Source organism: Sphaeramia orbicularis, chromosome 16 (assembly GCF_902148855.1).
Source record: "Sphaeramia orbicularis chromosome 16, fSphaOr1.1, whole genome shotgun sequence".
Lineage (NCBI taxonomy): Eukaryota > Metazoa > Chordata > Actinopteri > Kurtiformes > Apogonidae > Sphaeramia > Sphaeramia orbicularis.
Window position 1 is genome coordinate 29,141,137 of NC_043972.1, and position 25,367 is coordinate 29,166,503.

General features: G+C 38.8%; 1 protein-coding gene across 2 annotated transcripts in view; it reads right to left on the minus strand.

The window, feature by feature from the left end:
- Nucleotides 1-25,367, minus strand: part of col14a1a (collagen, type XIV, alpha 1a) — a 204,882-nt gene extending 179,515 nt beyond the window's left edge. The window contains exons 1-5 of one of the 2 annotated variants that reach the window (XM_030157539.1): nt 25,278-25,367; nt 23,079-23,194; nt 7,158-7,274; nt 1,250-1,390; nt 658-753 (exon numbers count right to left, since the gene is read on the minus strand). In XM_030157539.1, coding sequence (XP_030013399.1) covers nt 658-753; nt 1,250-1,390; nt 7,158-7,274; nt 23,079-23,172 — 448 coding nt within the window. In that variant the 5' untranslated portion in view covers nt 23,173-23,194; nt 25,278-25,367. Of the gene's footprint in view, nt 1-657; nt 754-1,249; nt 1,391-7,157; nt 7,275-23,078; nt 23,195-24,880; nt 25,217-25,277 lie in introns of those variants that run through there. The other variant, XM_030157538.1, reaches the window with a different exon arrangement.

The following is a 25,367-nucleotide window of genomic DNA, read 5'->3' on the forward strand; positions in this document are numbered from 1 at the left end:
CTCATGTTTCACAGAACTGAGGTTGAAATATTAGGCATTTAAATATTAGAACACTGAGGCTGCTAACTGGAGGGGTATTTTGGTTTCGGTAACATAGAGGGGACAGAAAGCCAGATGGGTTTGATGTGGAAGAGACGCTCGGATAAACAGTAACCATGCAAACACATGTGAGCAGTTTAGGTCAGTCATCGCCTAATATCAGTAGTCTCTTCTATCATCACTCAGCCTTGTGTGTGCTCAACAGCTTCCACTAAGAGATGAATGATTCAGCAGTAAGGCGTGGATGGATTTGGCATCTTTATTTTGCTTGGTGGGTAAGTGGACCACCAGGCTGACATGTGACTGTATTGCTTTAAAAGGTGGATTTTGTTGTTAACTGTCGCACACGAACTCTGCGTGGAGGAAACACTTCACAGTCGGATCCAAATGGACATGGACCAGGATCAAATTATTGTCTCTCCGGGCTATGGATGTGGCGCTTCAGATGGCACCAGCGGCTGTTTTTCCTACCTCAAAATATCACTATGACAACAGGCTGGAGGACTCTTTAAGTACAGCCCTACTCAGCGCTATTCAATTTATTTATACGTTTATGTAAGCTTGGATTTGTGCATAGCCTCCGCTCCTGGAAACTGTATTCATATGTCCTTGTCCTACCTCCAGAGATCTCATTGGCATCCTCAGGAGGTACAACTGAATCGGTCAGCCTATGGGGCTCGGTCTTGTCTCCTCCGCTAGCCTCACCTCTTTCAGCTGCGGCAGATAAAACAGAAAATCACAAGGTTGTAAAACTGAAAAGAATGGAAAGCTGAGAATTCTTAAGATCCTATCGGAAATACATGGTATGATAAGGAATACGCATACATTAACACTCAAGAGTTCACCTTTCAGAAGTGGATGGAGGATAGAAAAGTAGATTTTAGCAAGGAAGTGGACAGTAAAAGTAGAGGTGAGGTGAGGGGAGGACACCAAAGGAACGAGAAGACACCGGAGGAAATGAAGAAGGGATGAGGAAGCAGTACATCTTAGAGCACGAAAGAAAAGAAGTTAAAAGAACGACAGGAGAAAAAACTGAAATGAAATGAAGGAAAACAAGGGGAGCGGAAATTAGACAGGAGCTTATTAGAAACACTGAGGGGAAGGAGAGAAAAAGATGTACATATAAGTGCAGTAGAACAGTCTGAGCAGGCGGAGTTATTACAGCAAAGTTCAATGTAACAGACACGTAAAATAAAACGCTTTATCCAACCTTTGTATCTGCCCTGAAGTGGTCTGCTCTGTTGGTTTCCACTGACAGCGATGATACTGACAGCGTAATCTTTAGCCGGGCTGAAGTCTGTTATTAACACCTTACTGTCAGATTTCGGTACAATGATCTCCCTCTGAACACCTAAAAGGCAGAGACACAGGGGGAAAAGAAAAGGAGCAGAGGTTACACATCGACACAGGTACTATTTTAATCTGAGGTGTTCATTTCTTGTGGCTTGGAAGCAAAATATTATCTTGACTGAGGCTGTGTAAAGTTAATTCATCTTAACAGCTTATTAAAATACTCCAAGGTTTAAATATTTTATTTTCGAATGGATTATCTGCAAAGTATAAATGTTCATTTAGTTCTACTTTCTATTCACAAATCCTTTCTGAGCTAGCAGGTAAAGGTTTAGACCAGTTGTGCAAAATTACAGGTGGCCAGGGACAAGTTAAGTAAAGAACAATATTTATAAGATGAAGAATTAAGAAACAGAAAGGTATATTTCATCTTCCTTCTTTCAAATGAATCGACTTAACATATTATCATTACAAGGACAGTTGCAGGATCTACATTCAAGATAAATCCAATAATTCACTGCATCTAACATTTGTGGGGGAATTTGTGTTTGTATTTCCCTCTGACTGTTTTTAATTGCATGATTTATTGCAAGATTTGGCACGAAAAGTCTATTTTGCAGGAGGAAAAGTTTGTGCAGCGATACATAAACAGATTTTACAAAGGGTGACGTGTGTGAATCAAAATGGAACTGTGATTTTTGCAAGAAGCAAACAAAAATGGCAGGTTAAGAGGAACAAAATAACATCTTGTATGAAAAGCTACAGATACACATGTTGACAAAGGCTTTGGAAGAGTTTGATAAAAACATATAAGTGTAACTTTACCAGCTTTCTGAGCTGCATGTTTCTGAAAATGGCTTTAAAAATGGAAATCTGTTTCGTGTGGTGCCCAGCGTCTGAATGTTCAGGTGTGAATGTGAGTTCAGGGACATACATTAGTCAGAAAATCACAAGGTTGTTCTCCAGAATCATATGAGGCTCTGAGAAGATTAGTTAGAGGTTTTCTGTTGCTTTTGCCATCTGAAAAAGGCTGCCTAAAAATAAATATACAGATATTCACTACTTATGCAATAATTTTCATCCAGGCCTTTCCTATGGGGAACTGAAGCGCTGTAGTGCTGTTAAATCTAAAAACAGCAGTTCTATATCCTGTGATGTGTCACTGTGGTGTTTTAATGCAGTGTTTTTTTATTCAAAACAATAAACAAATTAACGGTTCGAAGCAGCAGTTTCATGCAGCAAAATCTCTACCTTGTGTCATGGTTCTAAACACTTTGGAAAATGAGTCAAACTTGGCAGAATCTAACTCAACACCTCTGATTAGAGATGTTAGCACTGGCCTGTTTTCTTCAACAAATCTCATAATATATAGTTTTGCGGAATGCTAAAATCTTGGGAAAATGAAAAAAAAAAAAAAAGGAGCAGAAAGTGGGAAGTTTAGTCATTTTTTTAACCTATAAAATGCATATTTTAAAATGTTTATCAATTTTTCCATTTTCATCAGCATTGAATTGTTTCATCACAATTAAGTCATATAATCCTGTTTACAGCTCCAAAACATGCTTTAGTGTTTAGTGCTGCTTTAATGTGATCCAGACCAGTGGTTTGGTTCAGAGGGTGAAAGTTAAACTCAGCTTCAGGGTTTTGACAAAATAAAAGTCTATAAGTGTCAGGTCCTATATCAGCAGCTCTGGGAGAATGTTATTGTATAAAATACTATGTCTATGATCTATATGTTCAATATGTGACCCTTTATGGAATGATTTACAGAAGGACCTGAAACTGTCAGAAGTTGTTACTTTGGTGGGTATTTAATCTTAAAGGTCCAGGAAAATAATATTCTTGGTCAATGCGGTTACTTCTAACTTTTCTCTGGAATCATTCTTGAACTTTTACTTATTTATCTTGGGCTTTTATTGTACATAACTAAAGATTGCATTTTATTTATTTGTCATGTATGTAAGTTTTTTGTTTGTTTTGTCTTGATTTGTTTTAACTTTGTCTGCACTGCTGTCTTGGCAAGGTCCCTGCTGAAAAAGATCTAAATGAGGATTCCCCTGGTTTCATAAATAAAGGCTATAAAGAGGGATGTGCATGAAAAATCAATCAGTCTTGTTGTCAACATCTTTCTTAAGAGACACATTTTTATTTGGGGCTAGGGGAGATTTATGTTTTTAGAGATGCAGAACTAATGTTTTACGGCATCGTTTCTGCTCAAGTGCTGCAAATGTTAAGGATAATTAAATTGTATGCTTGCTGTTCATTAAGTTGGTCAGCTTTTTTTTTTTTTTTTTTTTTTTCATTATTATTTGGGTCAGTTTAAGTCAACGAACTGAGGTAAATTGGCTTCATTGCTCAAATTAACCCATAAGGACCCAGTATTACTTTTGTGGCAGTTCCCAAATTAATTTTTCTCCAGATTTAACCATTCTTAAGGGATTTATCACCATTTATCATACTATTGTCCTCTCTATCTTGCATTTTTTCAGTGAAAATCAGGTCTTTTCCAACATTTTAATCCACTGATCATGTACTTTAATCATCAGATTACATTTGATTTGATTACATTTTATTAAAAACAGAGAAAACTTAAGACAAAGCGACTTTTTCAGTAAAACATATCATTAACTGAACATAAGCAAAATGTCTCCATCCACTGTCATTGATCCAACTCCATGGGTTTTACAGGTGAATCAATATTATAAAAGATGACGGTGTTTCCACGTTCACTACAGAGCCTCTGAACATCCATATCTGATGACCATGAAAAGATGACAAACTGTATTTTAGACCAATTATTTACATGTATTGATAGGATTAATGGATCAGAAGTTATTAAAGAGTTTAGATCAGTAGATGCTTTTGGATGTTGGTGGATATTTGGGTCCTTATGGGTTAAAGTAATTCAAATATCCATCTATAAAACAAGATGATGATGAAGAACCAAAATTGCCTAAAAGCAGATTATGTAAATGTTACAACTTTATTTTACTGGTTTTCTGAAAATTAAGTAAAATTAGATTGTAACAAGATCATGATAAATTAGAAAACAGACATTGATATCAGGTCATTTGCTGCTGTGAGTTGAATGCCCCCGGCCTTAGTGAAGCACACAAGTTCTGACTTTGGAAAAAAAAAAAAAAAAAAAAAGTATAAGCATCTGAAATATAGTGTCGACCCTCACAAACAAACGGACGTGTATGTGTTTGTGTCCTTTCTCCTCAGCAGTTAATCCCCATCAGGCCAACAGGTCACATTATCAACCCATTTAAATTTTGACCCTGCAATCAATCCGCACATCAATAAGGCGTGAGTGTGTGAGTGTGTGCTTCCTCAGCTCTTCTGTCCTTTGTCCCTGCAGGGTGATGACTAATGACGCCTTTTGGAGGGAGCAGATAAATCCTACTGAAGGGGACACCAGGGCAGATGAGGTAGCTGCACGGATCAGTGCTCCTACCAGAAACCAAAACCTGGAATCCAAATCTACTGTCAATCACGCATCAGGATGCATCAGGAGCCAGACTGGACGACTGCCATTCACTGGGTCATCGTACGACTACTGCAGAGAAATGAGAGCACCAGTCGCTTTTCACGCAGCTAAATCCTTTTTTTTTTTCATCTTTAATCTTCCATTTCAAAAGCAGCTTGACACAACAGTGGAAAACTCATTAAAAATTATAATTTCTCCACATTAAGTTTAATTAAATATATTTGGAAAATGTGAATAAACAACCGATCCTTTAGTCACTTTCTGTTGTCGGGGTCATTTTTAAACCAGAGTAAATATCAAAAGTTGGCTTGAATTCTGTGGCATTCTGCTTGATCTTCATGCAAATATAAAGCAGACCTGGCACAATAATCAGAGGGCACACACATTTCAGTCTGAATATTTATGAATTACACTAAAAGATAATTCATACCACACGCTGGAGACTTTTTTTTTTCACAGTATTGGTTTTGTGAAGCTGTTTCAGATATTAACGACGGTAGAGAAAAACACATATAAACATTTCATAACACTTCTGATACATCCTGAATTAATTTCCTCCACTTCTGCTGTAACACTAAAACCTATTTTTACCACTCATTGCTTCTCCCAGTGCATAAAAGCAAGCATACTTTCCAATACCATATTATTCCTCTAATTGGCTGCAACGTCACTGTGACAATAAGTTGCAGCTACATACAGTAAAAATCTGAACTTTTTAGTAGTCGCGTGCTAGCTCTGACTTTGTCTCCAGAGATTTAAGGGAGTAAATATAGACATCTGGCAGCGCTAATGACAGTAACACACAAACATGTGCACACCCAGCAAACCCACACTATTTGTATTTCAGGATAATTGGCAGGCTATTGAAGACGCGTCCAATAAATGCTTATTTTAGCTTAATTCATGCATTGTCATAGAGCGAGTAAAGCCACAGGACAAAGCACTGTAGCTGTAGTTAAAGAGTTTAATGATGCAATATGAGGACAGAGATAATGTAGCAGGATACAGCCTGATAAAGCTGATCACAAACAGAAAGAAAACACTCAGCTAGCTGATGGTAATAGCAAAAATAAATCATTTGACCTTAAACTTGAATTCTTATCTATCTGTCCTTTTTTTTGGTAAATTCTTAAGAGAAAAAGGATATTATGCTGAACTGAAAGGATAGCTGCCACTCTGACAGCCTCCTTTGTGATCTAAAATGGTGCTTTATGTCTCAACAAAAGGGCCGCTACCGGTGTTAACAGCCTCCACTGTGCCCGTCGTTCACCTCATCTGACTCAGATGCACTTGAAGGCAGAAAAAAGGCATCATTTTAGGAATGGTTTCCGTGCTGATCCTTCTTTTTATCAAACTCGAGCTTTATTCAACCGGTATGACACTGTGACAATCATCAGTTCTCGGCATATAGATACTGTAAGAACACTGTGGAAGTCCTTTTTTTTTTTTTTTTTTTTTTTTTTTTTAGTGCATTTGCTGAATGCCAGTGAGCGGCTTGCTGCACTCTCAGTCCTCACTGGAAGGGAAGTGGCCATAAATTTCAGTTTTTGTTCTCTCTTCAACTGTCGGAGGCAGCTAGAAATTGTCAGGCGAGGCGTTTCTCGCGAAAGGCTGTTTGCGAGAAACAAGTTTTATGTTACAGAGTGCTTATTCAGTCCTAGTTATTCATTTTTACAACGGCTGTGAAGGGATTGTCTGCAGTGTTCAGCTCAGCATTAATACAGAACAAATGCAAGGCATCGGGGCGGCATCAGTCAAAGGATTGATGTGAAGGAGATGGATAGCTGTGAAGGTACAGTAGGTGCACTGTGATTACATGATGAAGGAGACTTCAATGGTAATTAGGGTGATTACTGACTGTACAGTGCATGCTCAGACAGAGGAGGGGTCGCGGCCTGTGGTTGACGACTGACGGGCTGCAGGATCAAAGCAGGGTTTCAGGCGTCCATCATGACCACAGGGAGCATGCCGTTTAAGGCTGCTGAATGAACGGCTGCTGTTGTCGCTGCTGTCGTTCAGCAGTGCGGGTCCAAACTCCATCACGAGCCACTGCAGGTACGATCAGATTATTTTTCAAATTTGCTGACAGGCCCCACGTACGCAGAAAAAAACCCTCTTTTGTCTCAAACTTGGCAGAGGTGCTGGACAAATTTTGAGTCTTCCACATCTCTCAAGAGTGTAATCCCCTCAGAGGAGCTTTGATAAGAAGCAAATTACATAATCCCTTCTGACAGACAGAAAATCTGAGTCATAATGGGTTCCTACAGGAAAACCATTTTTTTTTGCATTGGCGTTTGTTGTTTTGTGTGTGGTGTATTTAAAACACAAATACTCTCACCTGGGATACTGCTGTAGAGGAACAGATAGCTGTCAAAGTCTCCTTTGGGCTCCCTCCATGAAATGAGGAGTTTGTCTGAGCTCAGCACTTTGAAGCGCAGCCTCCTCGGAGCTGGAACTGAAAGCCAATCAGAAATATTTGAATTACCTTCAAAGACACCAGTGAGGTTTTGCAAATGCTGATGGATAAAAATGATGTTTATCAAAAAGGCCCCAGCCACCAAACCCCATATGTGAACATGACAAGATGGCAACTGTTTTGAGAAAACCTGAAAATCCCCAGAAGATGGAATAGTGAGTGGATGGACAGGAGAAGAGAGAGAAGGACGGGTAAAAGCCAATTTAAAGCTTCCTGAAACCATGAGAGCAACACATAAAACAGGCCAGAGAGGCAAATGACTCAGCTTGAGTTTGTTTCAACTAAACTTAGCTGGAAACAAGTTCAAGAAGGTGCAGATTTAGAAGACACTATTTCCAGTCAAATCCTCTTCTGGGATACATTGTGAGGGAAAGTGATGAGAGGAGCGATGATTGAAATTTCTCTCACAAGCCAGTAAGAAAAACTTCAAAGAGCAGATGTTTGTGACACTGTGTGAGTGCCTGTGTATTCTTTATCTATACAATATTGTGGAGAAATGATCGGTTTACAACAAAACCCATGGCTCGCTATACTTTGCAGCCGCCTGTCACTAAAAACTGCTCTGCTGTGTTTTGTTAAAGATGGTGACAGCAGCCATTCTCTGAGAGTGAGTGTTTGTGTGTATGCGTGTGTGCGGTCCAACCTTCTTACAAACACAGTTCGACGGCACATTTTTTTCAGATGAGGAGGTAGTAGAGAAGCAGAAGAGAATTTGACTGTTCCAAAATCTACAGACAAAGAAATGAAAGGACAGCTGCGCCCAAGTAAACATTAGAAACAGAAAGAAACCACAGAGACCAGAATGTAGTATTGTGGAATACTACATTCACCTCAGATGAACACAAAAGTCATTGACATAACCCTTATGTCTATGACACATATCACCATTTTACTATATTATTCTGTTAGTTTAAGCACAAAGTATACAATAGTGTTCCCAAATGGTGTTTTTCACTACTGTAGTTTATTATCAGGGCCAGGGATAAAACACTGGCAACCTGTTGGTTAGTGTGTGAGGAACATCAGGCATTAAGGACAGAATAAATAGGTGATATGATGGTGACAAACCTGAGGTGTACTGTGAAGGATTTTCACTCGATGATGAGAATAGACATCCATCTTTCTCAAAAGGAAAATCCCATTGAGGCCATGACCCGACAGTACTGTTTAATGTGTTGTTAAATTCCAGGTGTAAGAAATTAACAACTCCTTATTCTCATAATTTCCGTATGAGAATGTACTTGTTTGCTTGTGCATTTCTGCATCGACCATTTAATGAATTACTCAGGGGAATCTGGGTTAAGCTACATAATGGGTGAAAATAACATATTTCTGCATATATTATATCTGAAGACAACGTATGCAACATTTCCTGCTTGTGTCTGTAAGTATAACCCTTCAAGCTTGACCCCTCCTCTTTAAGCAAACACAGGACGAATAGACTGAATGGAGAAGCCCAGTGGAAAAAAAAAAAAAAAAAAAAAAGCCATGAAACAGACAAGGAAAACATTAACTCCTGATTCTGTCACATTACATAAATAAATACACCCACACTCCAGAAGCAAATACAGCCAAAGCACAAAGTTGCTCATCTACAGATCTGGTGATTTCAGCTCTACTCGCCTCAACTATCCTGGACTTGGGTCAGTTTTGGCACCAACAGGGGACATTTCCACTGCAGTTATAGTACTCCTCTCTCATTGCAGTTGGTCATTACAGCACGTAGCATAATCTGTGATGTCATTTTACAGCTGACACAACAATGGAGGAGGATGAAACTTAAAACTGTAAGCTATAATTTCTGTAATAAAATATGATACTGAGATTGTTTCAAGCACAAATATAGTGGTTTAAGCTTCAATCTGTGGCTGATTTATCAAGATAAGAGCCTACCTGAAAATTTACTTTGATATTTTTGGTTGATTTAGCATTTGCTTGGTGTTTGTGTGCCATGCTGCAACATAATAATGCAAATGTATTGGCGTTGCAAGGATTCTACCTTGACCTATCTGCGAGATTTTACATAGTATTGCTTGGACTCACTTGGACTCACAGTGAAGATGTTGCTAGAAATAGTATCTGATAGTATCTGTTTGTCCCTGTTCTAATCCAGTGGAAACGCTAAAAACAGCTGTGGTTTGTAGAGGTAAATCGAGCCGATACTGTCAGTGGAAAAGCGACATTCGTTTTTATATTGTTCCACCAATGCATACTGCAACGACCTTATTGACTGGAGATAAAGACTCACTGCCTAAAGGTCGACACGTCCCAAAAACACAAAACAAGAGCAAAATAGAAAATACAGGCAGAGGACAGGGTCTCTGAAGGGAAGGAAAACGCCACAGAACAGTCAGAAAAGAAGACTACGAAGGATTATTTTAAGTCTATAATATTTTTGGAGGAAAATGTCACATACTTTGCCTTTAAATTATATATTTTCTCTGTGTAAATCCATTATCACTGTTCAGAAGTGAATCGCTCTATGACTTTTTATTTTTGTTACAACTTGTCACCAGACCTCCCAAAAAACGTTAGTCATGGTATGATCTCACAAGTTTATGACAAGTCAGAGCTCCTAAAGAAGCCAAAAGAAAAATCAGGTTGAAGTTGTCAAGTGAATTTTTCAATGTTTCGTGATGCCGTTGACATCACAGCTCTTCTGAGTTTTACAGTTTACCCACAGTGTTAAGTAACCATACCATGCCACTTCTCAAATACTCAAAATGCATAGAATGAAACTGTGTAATTACACCGCACAATAAGAATCTATGAATAATTTAAGTCTATGATAGAGCAGGGTAGATTACTACTCTCGTATCATTTAATGCGTGCTTGATAGTAGGTGAATTAAGTTTGGCAGGCAGGGTACTAATAACAGGGTGGAAATTGCCTTGAATACCTTGATCTTTGCTTTGTATGTCAATGAACACTCCCTCACACACATACACACTGATTTATTCTAAAAATGGAAAGAAAAAAAAGGAAATGTGACCCTCTTTTATGCAGCGAGTGCATGTCAAAATTGACAAGTTGGTGGTAATTCCAGAGACAGCAACTATGATTAATGAACGTGGACACAATAGCTACAGTAGGAGAGAGAACATGAGGCTCTTCACAAACAGGCAACGCCTTGCTTGTTTTACTTCATACAAGCAGAAAATAATTAAAACTCAACCTTTCTCTGAGTCTGGGATCTAAGATCCTTCTCTATTCCCTCTATATACGTCTCAGTAAAATAATTTGTAGTTAGAAACCAGGCCTAGACGGCTTTAACTCTCCCCTAAACTTGCAGTGTGCTCATGTATAGCGCAGTATATTCCACAAACCAGAGTCATTCATCTGAAAGAGTTATACCACTGGAATCAGCAAGCCCCCAACAGCTCCTGACAGAGCCTTGAATAAGCATCTTGCCAGGTACTAAATGCAAGTCCAGTCATTTGGCAGAAGTTTGGCGATGACTGCTTAGCAACAAAATTTAGCTGCGGTAAATAGATTGAGTCACTGAAGCCTTAACGAAAAAAATTACCAACCCCTTCAAGCCAGAAAGTTGTAGAATCGCTTCAAAAACAATATTTAACATGTTCTCATTCTGCACAGCTCCATTTTAACTCAAAGGCGCTTCATAAAGACGCTAATCTGGAGTAATCTCATGACTCTGTAGGGAGCAAGAACCAGCAAAGTCTTAACTGGAAGCCCAGTATGAACAGGAATTATCTGGGTTACAGCGATACAGGCGTGGTATGACGCCCCACTTTGAGAAGGGATGAGTCTTCCCTGGATTAGCAGCAGTGAAAGCTAACAGGGATTCCTGTTAGATGAGTAAATGCTGAATGTCCAATCCTCTGCTCCACTTCCTCTCCTCTTTTGTTTTTCCCCTCTCGTCATTTGTTTTGTGTTCAGCTTTTTCTGCACGTCCTGCTTTGGCTCCATGTTCTCCTCCATGTTTGTCATTTTTCATCCCGTTTTCTCTGAGGTCAAGCCCTTTGCTCACTTTCTGTACGTTCACTTTTCCTTATCCTTCTTCTCTCCAGTCATCTTCCTCTTTTTTTTTTATTTGAATCTCTTCTCATCTCCATCTTTTCTGAGCTTTCTGCCTTTTCTCACTCTTTTCTCACTCTTTTCTCCATTTTAGTTGTTTCTCCTCCCCTCTTTATCCCTTCATACCTCTCCTCATGCTTTCCCCTCTTTCTCATCCATGATCTTTGTTTCTATCCATCCTTTCTATCCTCTACGTCTTTGTTTCCTACTTTCTTTATATCATTCTCTTCACTCTTCTCCAATCCTTCCTTTCTCCCTCTCTTTTTAATGCCTTGTTTTCCTCCTTCTCTTCAGATTAGCCTTTTACTCACTCCTCTGTGAGTACTCGGGCTACAGTAGTTCCACTAAAGCTCTGGATTTATGGATGACAACTGCTGGCTTGTGTTGTCACCACAAGATAGCTACTGTACATGTAGGGTGTGTGTGTGTGTTCATGTGTGTGTCTGTGTGTTTAGTGTCTATCTGACGGCGCAGCACGTGTCGTTTGATGTGGTCTGTGTCTCATTGGTATCAGAATGACTCTGCTCACCAAGATAGCACTTAACCCAAATCCACTCTGCCTTTTTCTTTCCACCTCTCCGCTCTTTTTATCTCCTCTGCTGCTCTCATGGAACACTTCTCTTTTATCACATCTTCTCTTCTTATCCTTGGGTTTAAACCCGCTCCTCTTCATTCCTCCTATCCCCTTGCCTTCTCCTCTGCTCTTTTATCCCACCTGCCTCTCTTCCACCCCCACTCACTGCTGTCCTTTAGTGGCTTTAATGCCTTTTTCTCCCTTTCCTTGCGCTTACCTGTGTAAGCGATGCCTTCCCCCAACACTTATCTCTCTGCTGCATTGTGCGCGAAAGGGATGTGTGTATGTGAGTATGAAATCTCTCTTAAGAGTGACTGAACATTAAGAGTCTGCAGGATGATCCCTCTTCATGTGCAGTCTCATGAAAGAAGCTATAATATTCTGCATGGCTGCTAACCAAAGGTGCAAAAAAGTATCAGCATAAAATCCACAACTATGTTAATTTTGCAGAAATGGAAGAGCATATATAAGAAATTACACAAGGATGAAATGCAGTTTAAATGGTAGTCTGCCTTTCTACACAAATCACATACGATAAGGCTGAGTGCATTGCAAAATAAAAACAGACAAGTCCGTAATGTGGGTATTCTGGCTCATTTTAACGCCCTATACTGAAGGTACAAATCATACACCTTCACTAATGCATGACTCATGATGATTTGATGCATGAATTGCTGCAAAATGTATCATGGATCCTTGTTTCTCACCATGAACTAATGATCAAGCCAATGTGGCTTTATGTGGTTGTTTCACACTAATTTGATCATCATTTGAGGAAAGTAAATTCACAGTTACCTCACACTTTAATTTACATGCTGTCACATCAGCTATATTCCATAACACTCTGTTTAGATCCATGCATTTATTTGGCAAGCTTCTCTGCAAGAACACCATCCTAGTCTAATAAAAAATTATGAACCTTAAAATCAGAGGTATTCACACATAGACGAACTACAGACACGATGCATGATAATGTTTCTTATGATGCAAGAAACACTATCATGGTAATACCTATGGGAGGTTTTCCATGAATACAGTGGAAAAAGTATAAATCCAGTTAATTCAGTGTTATTGCTAAGACAAATATGCTGCCACTTATCACCATCAAAACAAAAAGGAAAGGTTCCAGTGTATTTTAAGATTTGGTTTTTATAATAATTTTTCCTTCTTCACACTGGACTTGAAGAGGACCTAAATGAAACTAGATTGCAATAGATGGGGACGAAGTCTAAGCTCTGTGCAAATATGATTTCTAAACTGCCTCCAAGTTAATGTAAGACATCAGCAGTCTGTAAAACATCACAAGATTAGTGCAGTAAATCTCATAGTCTGCACAGAAGAGTTCAAGACATGATAAGTACAAAGGGAGGTCACACTAACCTCTGATTTACTTAATGCTGTTGTCATATTAACTCCTTACAGTACCTCAGTTGTATTTTAGACTGAAAAATTCTTAAGAGCATTACCATATGCTATTATGATCACGCCAAAATATCAAAACTACTGTTCCTTTTTAACAGTTTGATAGGATTTTTCTTACATGGAGGTTGACCCAATGTATTGATCTAAAAAAATCCACTATATCATATATGATGTTGCTAACCCCAGAGTTAGCAAAATCTGTTTCAGAGAAGAAAACAATGTCTTTAGCATATACAGATAAAGATATATAAAGTATATAAAGATCAACATTTTTATGGAAAACATTTGGTAAAGGGACTATATTTCTACTTTCAAATATTAAAAAATGAAATAAAATCATCATTATAATGTTTTGCAAAACTTAAGAGCACTTTATTCTAATGTATTGACCCTTTGCATGTTACGCCACGCTCTGTTTGTGCCGCAAACGAGCGCCATGACAGACGGCGGAAGTGCCGGACTGCACAATGGACAGCAAAGCGGCTAATATCGAATTTGATCTGAATGTTCTCGTTTTTGTTCGTTTTTAACCCTGTTTTACACGTACAGTGGTCGCACACAACAGTTCCATCCTTCTTCACAGACAACCATGGTTTCAGCTGGGTTCCAGACAGAGCCTGGATCTGATGGACCTGATATTACAGATAGAACTGGCTCTGTTTGTGTCTATAGCACATTAGCACCGCCAAACGCTAGCTAGGTGGCTAGACTGGGTTAACTACTATGAGCCACTCTGTTCCAGTGGCTGTCATAAGTAGCCTTCAATATTAGCTCTGTTGTAGTGGCTGCCTTTGTACCCGCTATACTACGCTATATGTCCTACTGTTATTGTCATTATGCTGTTCCATATGTTCTAGTGGTGGAACTTTACCCATTACTGTGTGTAGATAGTAGAAAGGCAGACACTTCAACAACAGAGCTAATACTGTAGGATACTCATGACAGCAACTAACATTATTACACAATGTTAGTTCATTAGAGCTGCTTTTGGTTACAGTCTATTTAAGTTTTGATGGCATGCTGGGGGAAACATGTTAAAAACATACATAGCTAGCTAGCTAACGTTAGCTGTATCTTTCCTTTACCATTATGAGACACATTGCTCTGCCGTGAGCACAGCACAGCAACTCGATAACCTAACCTGAGGCTAAGAACTGGTATCATCCAGACTTTTGTATGCTTTTGGATCAGCACCTGTGTATGGGGACACTCCATTTAGAACATAAGGATACAGATCGTGTGCATTAAACTCCCATAGACTGGAGGATTTTGCTAGATCCGTAAATACATCAGGAGGGAGAAGGTATAGGTCGGTAGCTAGCCCTGCTATCACTAGCTTCTCCAAATAGCGTTCTTTGTGCCTTCCAGTAAGGTGAGTCACTTCACAGGACAACTCCAAAATATTATTTTCAGTACTGGTAGCCATAATCTGTTGGTCATTCGTTTGTTTGCTGTGTCACTTTTGCCATCCACCATGGCGCTGCACCCCTAGTCACGTGATAACTATGACATTGGTGCAAAGGGTCAAATAAAGACATTGTTGAGATGTGTACTGAATATATTCAAACTGATGGAGCAGGAATTAATGTGACTACTAGAGGGAGTAGTGAGTCTCCTATGGTGACAAAACTAATGCCATGGGGCCTTTGACGAATGCATCAGAAAGTGACTAGATTAGTAGAGAACTGGCAAGAAACAACTTTTATATTCAAAGAATGTGATTAATGTACGTGACTTGTGGTTTTACTGTGGCTGTTTTCTGTCCAAACAGAGCTAAGCTTAACTGCTTTAATGTAAATTATCAGCATGTGAAGATTATAGAACAGAGTGCTATCATTATTTGACTGAACATCAGACTGGTTTGTTTTTGGCTGTAGAAGAAAATTGATAACATAAAACAGATGCGTGTAAACAATGAGCTTTATACTTATTCAGAGAGTGATACAGTCTGTGGATACATAGTGTTGATTTGTTGTTAGTTTTGGTTTCAATTGTGCAAGTGATGCATGACATGGATATTAATACATCATAGAACCCCTTTAACTACTTTTTATTCATAATTAACCAATGGTTCCTAGATCACTAATCATAGCTTTTACATTACATGGGGATTTTCTTTTTTTTCTTTAGCTACAGTGGATATAAGTGGCTAAGCTGCACCAATAGATTACATTATGTGTTGTATAAATGGCATAGACTGCACTCATATAATTTCTTTTGCTCCCTCGTTGGGTGATTTCTTGACACAATGATAAATTTACTTTCATCTCTGGAGCAAAGCGGTTAGCTAAAACTGTTTAATAAACCTTTAGTGTAGTCTTCAGCTAAAAAAAAATACAAATAAAAAGATATTTTCCTCTAACATACATAAAAATGTCTGAATATTACACTTTCATGGCAACAAATCCTGAAATGAATAAATCCTCATTACTGCATGTTCATCAAACTGTGGTTATTTATGAGTATTACTGACCCCAAGTGGTCAAAATAGTAGCTGAAGGTTTGTGAAATCCTATTCTTTTTTTTTTTCTTTTATTTAACCCTTTCATGCACTAATTATGTGAAATGTAGTCAAGATATTTTTCTGCAGTGTTTTTATTCCTCTCTAGACATTAAAAAAAAAACAAAAAACAATGTGATCGATTAAAAAAAAAAAAGTTACAAAAATTTCCACTCAGCTGGACACCATGTAATTAATTTTTGAAGCAAAGAAACTTGTATTTAAAATCTAATATCAGAAAATGATATGGAAAACTATGCAATAAAAACATTTTTAATGCTGCTAATCAGATGTTTTCTCACATTTGAACATACCCTAATACTAGTTATTATTCACTGCATGGAGATAATACGCAAAAAAAAAAAAAAGTTTAAAAAATACCTGTCAATTACAGTCTAATAACAATTAGCAACTGATTTACACTAAAACATGTCACTGCAGATCAGGTTTATCAAGAACAGCAAAGTTACAGTAATGGTCTGAATGTCAGTGTATTATGGGATGGTGCATTAGTGTCCACTGTGTTGGCTGATATGGAACTAAAACAACCAAAACCCTGAATACACAAGAGAACGGCTGGAGAAGAACTGTCCACTGGAGTGACCACTGTGCATGAAAGGGTTAAATTTGCATCATGCTTATGTAGCTTAGACATTTAAAACAAACAGCAATTTCTGAACACTGCTGGGGTTTTTCTCAGTATTTCATAAGAAAGCCAGGACCCATGCCGGATTTTCACAACCTCGTGCTGCTACAATGTCTGCTCAGCCCCGATTCACTTCAGACTCTGCAAACCATTCCACTCTGTGACTTTGGGAAGCATATCTGTACTCCAAATTCCTTGTAACCTATTTCATGCTCTCTATTCTGTTCAGGAGACTGCAACTACTTCATCTGGCACTCACTATTCCTACCTCCACTATAGCACCCATACTGTGTAATGTGGCATATGTATTCATTTTGAATGACGAGTGCAGAGGATATTCAGGTTTATATTGTCCATTAAATATTTGTGGTTTGCGCAGTATTTTTGTTCCTTTTCAAAAATCCTCATCAGCATACGTTTCTGACAATTAACAGCAATTTTGTTTGTTTACAATCACAAAACATTATCCTCGTGCTCAGACATCAACAGAGAGCCTCCTGCACATGGCATATTAAATGATTCGTTGCTCCATTTAGTCCAAAGTGGTTGATGATTATGACAAGCTGGATTACCGTCAACAGCAGCAGAGTGTCGGGGTAAACGCAGCACAGGTTTGGACGATTTATCACTTTTTTTTAATTCCAAACAGGTTGCTCTGTCTCATTGTCTCTTTTGTTTATGAATAAATGATTCCTGGTCATTGGCTTCTCTCTCTCTCTTCATTATAACTGAAATTATAGGCCAACATTTCCACTCGTACTAATTCACTCTGCCCTTCATCCGTTACTCCGTCACACACACATGCGTGGAGCGACAACACACAATCAACAGATAAGGGCAACATCACTGTAAGTGTGTTGGTGAGCACATAATCTGTTGTGATGTGTCCTGAAGCACAGTATCGACCTCAGCTGTCAGCCAATCAGCAAAATCAATTGGAATAATTAACAAACCACACACAAGACACACACTTGACTACCCACATGAGTCAGACCAGCTGACTCAAACAGGACAAATAAGTAAAAGCTTGATTAACAATATCGGGTGATCAGTGCACTTATTCCTAAAAACGTAGCCAGAGTTCAGATGCAACTTTGGCTTAGTTTAGCCCAGTTCGGCATTATTCCTCCATCTATCCTGCTTCTGTCAACAGCCACGGAAAGTGCCAGGTCACTGCTCGCAAAGCCTGACTGTGGCGCAGGGAGCAAAATTTACATTTCCTCTTTTGGTATTTTTAAAGCCTGAGGCAACAAAAAGTGGAAGGAAAAAACAACAGTCTGCGTTTCACACTTCTTAATTTAAAATTGGACTTCTGACATTACTTGCAAATCTTTATCAACACGACTTGGAAAAGCTTTTGTTTGAAACGTTCTCTCTCAGCCAACTGAAAATGTTCATACTGAGCTAATCTGCAATCTGCATTCTGTTCCCTGAGAATATTTGCACTAAAAGAAACATTAAAATTTTGATGGGTACGTTCCAGGAAACTCAAATCAGTGCTGAATTAAAGCAGGAGACAGAACACATTGACTTTTGACTTGTATGCGGTATAAGACAGTCGCACGCATCAATTATTCGCAACCCGAAGTACGTGGGGGTCCTTCTGCAGTTTCTAGGGGGTACTTGAAGAATACATTTAATAAAAGATGTAATATAAATTCAAATGCATCTCATAGGAAGGAAAAACAATCAAACAGGATTAGAAACTGATGCCATGCTGATCTTAGTATGTCTGAAAAACCTCTTAACGCCACATGTTGCACTTGATTGTACATGAAAAATTCTTACCAATGAATTGTTTCATGTAAAAAGCTGCAGAAATAAAAGGTAAATTCCATAAACTAGACTGTTCAAAGAGTTATCTGACATGAATAATGAATTAGGTCAATTAGTTCTGTCAGTAGTTACATTTTCTAAGGTTTTACGCTCTTTTTATGATTATAGACAATTAATTTATCAATTATTCTATTCTACACAATTTTTTTTTATTGTTGAGTGTTAGTTAAGTTTCATTCAAATGTGTCTTATAAATATACACATCGTATTTCTCACTTAAATCTATTTTAGCTCCCTATTGTAGTTTGTTCTGCCCTTTTTTTTTTTGCTTCTGAAAGGTGCTACACAAATAAATTTTGATTAAATTTAGGGCTTTACTTTACTTTTACTTTATGACAATCATGAAAATGTCACAAAAATATTCTTTATTAAACATAAATTCATACTCCAACATTTCCCTAATGCAATAAATCCTTATTTAATTTTTTTTTTTTTTTTTACAAACAAATCACACCATATATTGATATTCTAAATATTGCATATGGATTTGATTTTTTTAAAAAGCTATATTTGTGTCCTGTTTTATTTTAAATAGCGAGTGATAGAAAATAGATTAAAATCATGACTTGTACATATCAGTATGTGTTTGCATCTACCAGAGCTATTGATCAACAGTAGAAGTTAGGAATAACTTCTTCACACTAAAAAGAAGAAACATTTTTTAAACATTAGTTTCAGTCACACTATTGTACGTTCTAGCATTATCATGTAGTATTAACTCTGAATATCCGAAAACAAGTCCAAATACCAGATTATATTAAAGATTAGTCATTTCTTTGCGGTGAAAAAGCCTTCCTGGTGTGGGCCACACTTTACCAGTGGGAGTTTTTGATAACAGCCAGACATTTGTGTTGTATATACAAACATCCTCCATGGGTAGAACACACACTAATCCTCAAGCTCAAATCCCCTCTGACCAGATGTTGCAGCTTACAGGATGGACTGCACAAAATTAATGGCTATCACATGCTCCTAATGAAGGGACTAGGCAGGACACGCTCCCATGGCGTCTGGGAGGTCGTCCATATTCTGCTGCGACTCACTGGGATCAAATCCCAGCCTAATTTATGCTGTCACACTTCTGTCTCACCTCCTGTTTCTGCCTCCCTAAAATGAAAAGCATGACCTATAGGACTGTTAATGATAGTTGGAATCCAAGTTCAGAGAGACAGAGAGAGAAAAGAGTCTAGAGCTAGAATTACATGTGGCTGGAATAAGGACTGAAGAAAATAGAAGAAAAATATCCCCTTTTCATTTCAGAGCAATCGCTGTTTATTCAGGTTTTCCTATTGTCAATAAACCAACCAAACAAAAAGCACCCCACACTGATCCATTCAGGATTTAAAGAAGAAACCGACCACAATCAGAGCCACGGTAATAACACAAATTATTTTTCAGTGTGGAATTCCCATTTTCATTTAGCTGTAAAAAGAAATCAATAGAAGGCTTGCATCACATGTGGATTATTGATTTTGTAAAACAATTCAGGATAAGACAGAAAACGTTTGATTTCTTTGTGGAGACTTATTTTGACAAAGACCTGCAAACACACGTTTGGCGTCAGCTGAAAATGGAATGATCTTTTGTTGGATAAATAAAAGTAGATTTGACCCTATGCACTTGAAAATCCACAAACTGCAAATAAACACTCCTTAGACTCATCCACACACTGCAGTTGTAGGATTCATAAGAGAGTTCTCACTTCCAATTTGCTGGAATAAGATGGATGTTGTGATTAAAGAATCCTACAGCTGTTTTTAAGTAACAACATTTATCACCTTCATCACTTGAATCCCTCTCTGTAGTGTTAATGTTAAAGCTAACAAAACGCAGTGAATGAACAGATGTATAGGAGGAGCAGCGCATCTGAATTCTGCTGAAACTGAACTGCACTAGATGGTTATATTGCCGCAGCACATACTGTATTAAGAAATGTCCAATGTGTAGGATTTAGTGGAACCGAGTGGTGAAGTTGTAGACTGCAACAACTCAATAACACTGCAAAAGGCACAAAAAAGGTGTTTGGTTTGCCTGTTGTAGCCTTTTAGGTTATATTATAGGAGTGATATTTTGCTTTTTTTTAAATGGAATTAAGCATTTTAAACCATTTCCCTGTGGTCTACATAAACTGTAAATGTTATCCTTGGATCTGAATTCTTCATTAATTCAACTCCACAGGTCCATCTTCAACCCTATTTCTGAGTAATGACACCAGAAAGGTCATTTTGAGCGCTGGCCCTTTAAATGCACATGAGCCACTTCAGGCCCCGCCCCCTCCAGGTTGTTGGCTGTGCTGCTCTTTCCCATTCAACTAACAACTGAACATTTTAGGTAATCGGCTCGAAGTTTGGACATATTCTCAGTATGGACTACAGCCGCTGCTGCTGATAATTATATTCAGAGAAATGTTTGTTTGAAGTCTTGACCTTATATGTGCAAATGTCATGACATAACTAGTTATAGACGTAACAAATTAAGAAGGAATTAAAATAGGTTGTAGAAATCCACTCGATTTTTGCCAAAATGAATATAAAGATAGGTTTGCAGCACCTGGAGGGTTCAAATTCAAGCTTTTTTTTCACCCAAATTACGGTGGCTGACAAGGGCCAAACACATTGCAACAGCCCAGAGCGTCTCAGTTAGAGAAAACAGCTGCAAGTACAGAAACGATGCAAATTCACAAACTCAAACACGTCTAAACGAGGTACAAATAGAGGAATGTGGTGCAAATGAAAAAATGCACTGCAAGAAACAAAAACACACGCATAATCATCAAATACTCTGCAAATAAAGAAATTATGCAAAACAAGAAAATATCTGCAAACAAAAAACACTGCATAACCAGTCAGTACAACAGAAGTGCTCCAAACCTGCAGCCAGCCAGTGTTTATAGACAACAGACTAGTGTCAAATAGAATCAAATAAAAGTCACATTACCACACTACTCCGTAACTTCAATTTGTTCCCACTGTAGTTTGAAACACTGTCAGTCAGCTGTTCTCCATCGCTCTCTCCATCCTGTGTCTCTGCATTGAGCTGTTCTGCTGACAGCGCCCCCTACAGGTTTGGAGCATTTCCGTTGTACTGACTGGTTATGCAGCGTTTTTCATTTGCAGATGTTTTCTTGGTTTGAATCATTTTGTGCTTTGCATTGTTTCTTTATTTGCAGAACATATGATGATTATGCATGTGTTTTTGTGTCTTGCGGTGCATTTTTTCATTTGCACCACGTTCCTCTTTTTGTTCCTCGTTTAGACTTTTGTTTGAGTTTGTGAATTTGCACCATTTCTGTACTTGCAGCTGTTTTCTCTAACTGAGACCCATTGGGCCATTGCAATGTGTTTGGCCCTTGTCAGCCACCATACCAAATACACAAATAAATGTACCAAAAACTAATAAAAGTTAGTTTAGCAAAAACTGACCCCTTCAAAGATGAAATATTTTGCATCAAAAAGCAAAAGCAAAACAGTTGCATTTGTTTTGCAGCAAGGTGGACTTTTCCAAACTTATGCTGTGGGAATAAAGGCATGAACCAACGTCATATGACACCAACAATGATGGAGCCGAACCTGTTGATTTGTAGCCAGTCTTAGTTTAGTATGAAAGACAAAAATGATAAAGATAATTGAACACCATATGGAGCATCATCGCCAAACAATTAGACTATCAGCATGTAACATGAATATAATGTGAATCAAATACAGTTTGCAACATATGTGATTTTTTTTATCTGGACATTGAATATAGACCAAGAGGAATAAAGCTACTAGATCAAACAGACTGAAGATGAAGCTTCAGTTGATGATGAATTCAATCCTATTTCTGTTAAACGGCCTGGCACGAATATATTAAAATCTTTTGAAAAAGTGTTGCAACTGTCACAAACTTGGTGTGAATAGTTTTGATACAAAATATTCACCCACAAATGGTTGGTTTTGTCATGTTATTTTTTCAATGCCCATGGTGAGTAAAGTCCTTAAGTCTGTTCTGAGCTACTGCATAATCATGGTGGACTCCTTCTATAGATACAAAACAACTCACTCTAAGGTAATAAAAATGCAATGATTCTCATTTTCAGGTGATTACACACTAATGAAGGCATAATTATGTATATTACACCTCATTTCTGCAATAAAATACCTCTAAATCAAACACACTGGAGCTTTAAGGTGCCTACTGCAGACTGAACACCGCTTGAAATGAGTGCATCCGTGTCTAAAACATTGCACAAAACTGACAAAAGCGCACCTTCAGTTTGATTAAATCAGGTTTGGTGAGGTGAAGTTGATTGCAAAACACACTGGAGCGATATATATATTGTGCAGAACATTGCGCAGCAAGCCATCTCAGCTTGAAGCGCATCTTTACAGCCTTTTATTAAAACCCCTCTGGAGCGTGGCAGGGTCTGCAGCGGGTTGCACAGCCTTGCCATGCTGCCAGGGTGAACTAGCATGATGATAGGACGCTGATATGAACATGAGCGTGATAAAATCTGATTGGACCGAGCCTGCACATCAAACAGAGTGAGGAATGATGTAGAAACAGATCTGTTTATGGGGGAGAAAGCAGAGTGAGGTCAAGTAAGGGAAAGGCGAAGGAGAGGTGAAGCTGGGCTGGAGGCAGTGAAGGAGAGGGGACTAATGGTGGAACAGATGGGAAGAGGGTGGATGACCAGTTTGGGACAGGAGGGACATGGAAATGGGATTGTGGAGTGGGAAAACAGAAAGAGGGGATGAGAGAAGATGAGTGCATCCTACAAATACTTACCTTGCTCCTGTGCATTAGTGGATAAATGTGAAACCGACGCTAGTAACACCAGAGGAGCCCACAAACACCACCTGATCCATCCTGTCGACAACATCCTCTCAACCAGCAGTCTACACCTGCACAGAAACGGGAGATACTGTTGATATATGCAGCATTATTAAGAAAAATGTAAATGAAAACAAGGGGAAGCAAGTGAAAAAAGGCAGGGAGAGAAGTGAAAAAAAAAAAAAAAAAAAACCAAGAGGCATTTCAGGGACAGAAGCAGCCTGAATGCCTTTGAGCTGCACAGAGGCTCTGGGTCGTAAAGACATTCACCTTACCCACCAGCCCCGAGCTCCTGATCTGGAGTCAGTTGCTCCTGTTTAATATCCACTTTGATACAATTACAGAGCAGTAGTCTAAGAGTCTAGACTGACCACAGAACAGCGGTTAAGACTCACGCCTACACAGAGCAGGCCAAGGGGGAAACAGAGGAGGACTTTGTCTGAGAAGAGAAGAGAAGAGAAGAGAAGAGAAGAGAAGAGAAGAGAAGAGAAGAGAAGAGAAGAGAAGAGAAGAGAAGAACAATTTAACTAAAAAAGCTGAGAAAAGTGGGATGGAGGATAAACACAGTAATAAACCCACAAGTCAGAGAGAGTGAGTTTTGATTGACGGACCAGAGAGAGAACATTTCACGAGTGCCTTGTCATCACTAGAGCAAACCCAACAGCTCCTGTGTCCTCTTCTTACCATCTTATCTCCTCCTTTCACCCTTTACTTTTGTTCTCTTCACCCTGTTTTCCATTGTCTTCCTCTCCTCATCATATCCCCCTGCACCTCCTTTCTGGTCCACAGTAGACAGGGCCATTCAATCACTTCAGAGGTATGATGAATAAAACAGCACATGCAACTAACTTGTTGCAGAGCGGAGATCACTATAAGACGCCTTCATTCAGGATGTGTCCAAAAAGGGCAAATGCACATTAATAAGTGTAATATACTCCAGGAAATATGAGTGACTGCTTCATAGCTCATCCCTATGGCACTAAGAGGGGAATGAAAAGTATTCAACATTGTCTGGTATCCCCCCCCCCCGCCCCCCCTCTTTTTTTTTTTTTTTTTTTTTCTCTCTTTCTCAGACACACACTGACAGGCACACAGATACACAAATGAGAATTTATATCACTAATTAGAGATTGAATTAAACTGCTTCCGTTAAACGTGATCGTTAAGATACAGCACAAATTACATCCAAATCAAAATCGCATTAAACCAGAAAGTTTCTCCTGTGTTCACTTTGTATAATTTCCCTTTTCTCACAGTCCAGAAGGCAACTTGAAAACTAGTTAATTAAAAAAAAAAATTTAAAAATCTAAGGTTATGCGTAATTTACAAGTCATCTCTTTAGGCTGTTTGGACATTTAACCTATTTATGGTCGAATTATAGAAAGACTCACACACCACACACTGTAAATTTATATGAGTAGATGAATGAATTATACTGTGATTAGACTAATGATTTTATTCCATGAAAGGCAAACAAATCTATTAATAATAAAATATAATATAACAGCATTTCCACCTGTGTGTGTGTGTGTGTGTGTGTGTGTGTGTGTGTGTGTGTGTGTGTGACTGTAAGTTTGTGCTCATTCATTTCTAAGTCATAGCTGCTGTTTAATCAAGTTTGTGTGTCAGGTTTAGGTTTGAGGTGAAACTATCAGCTCCATTGACATTAACCCTTTGTGTCCAGACCCTCATGAGCACAGGAAACACACCTGAGATCAATTCCAAGCGCGCGCACTGAGTCAAATGGCTTTCCATACCTCTCCAGTCATCAATCCAATGCGTCCTTCTGTCCCCAAAGGAAATCCTCAGAATACCAAAGACTGCTGCTACTGCTGCTGCTGCCTCCCAAAGGCTCCTCTTTCTTCTTACTCTTTCTCCCCCCTCTTTCTTCTTCTCCCTCTCACTCTTTTTTTTTCTTTCTTCCTCTCACTCCTCTCCGGATACAATTCGGTCAGTCCAGAGTGGGTGTTTCTCTCCTCGTTATTCAGCCATCCCTCCCTCCAGCTATTCCTCCCTGTCCCAACCCTTTCCTTCTCTCCGGTTCATCCGAGAAGGAGAGAGAGTGAGTGTGTGTGCGAGAGAGAGAGAGAGAGAGAGAGAGAGAGAGAGAGAGAGAGAGAGAGAGAGAGATGCGCAAAAGCCTCCGTCGCCAACCTGCAGGTTTCAGTTCCGCTTCGGTCCTCTCCGTGCGCCTCCGCAATCACGACGGGACTTGTCAGAAGGACGCACCATCCGGATAACGTG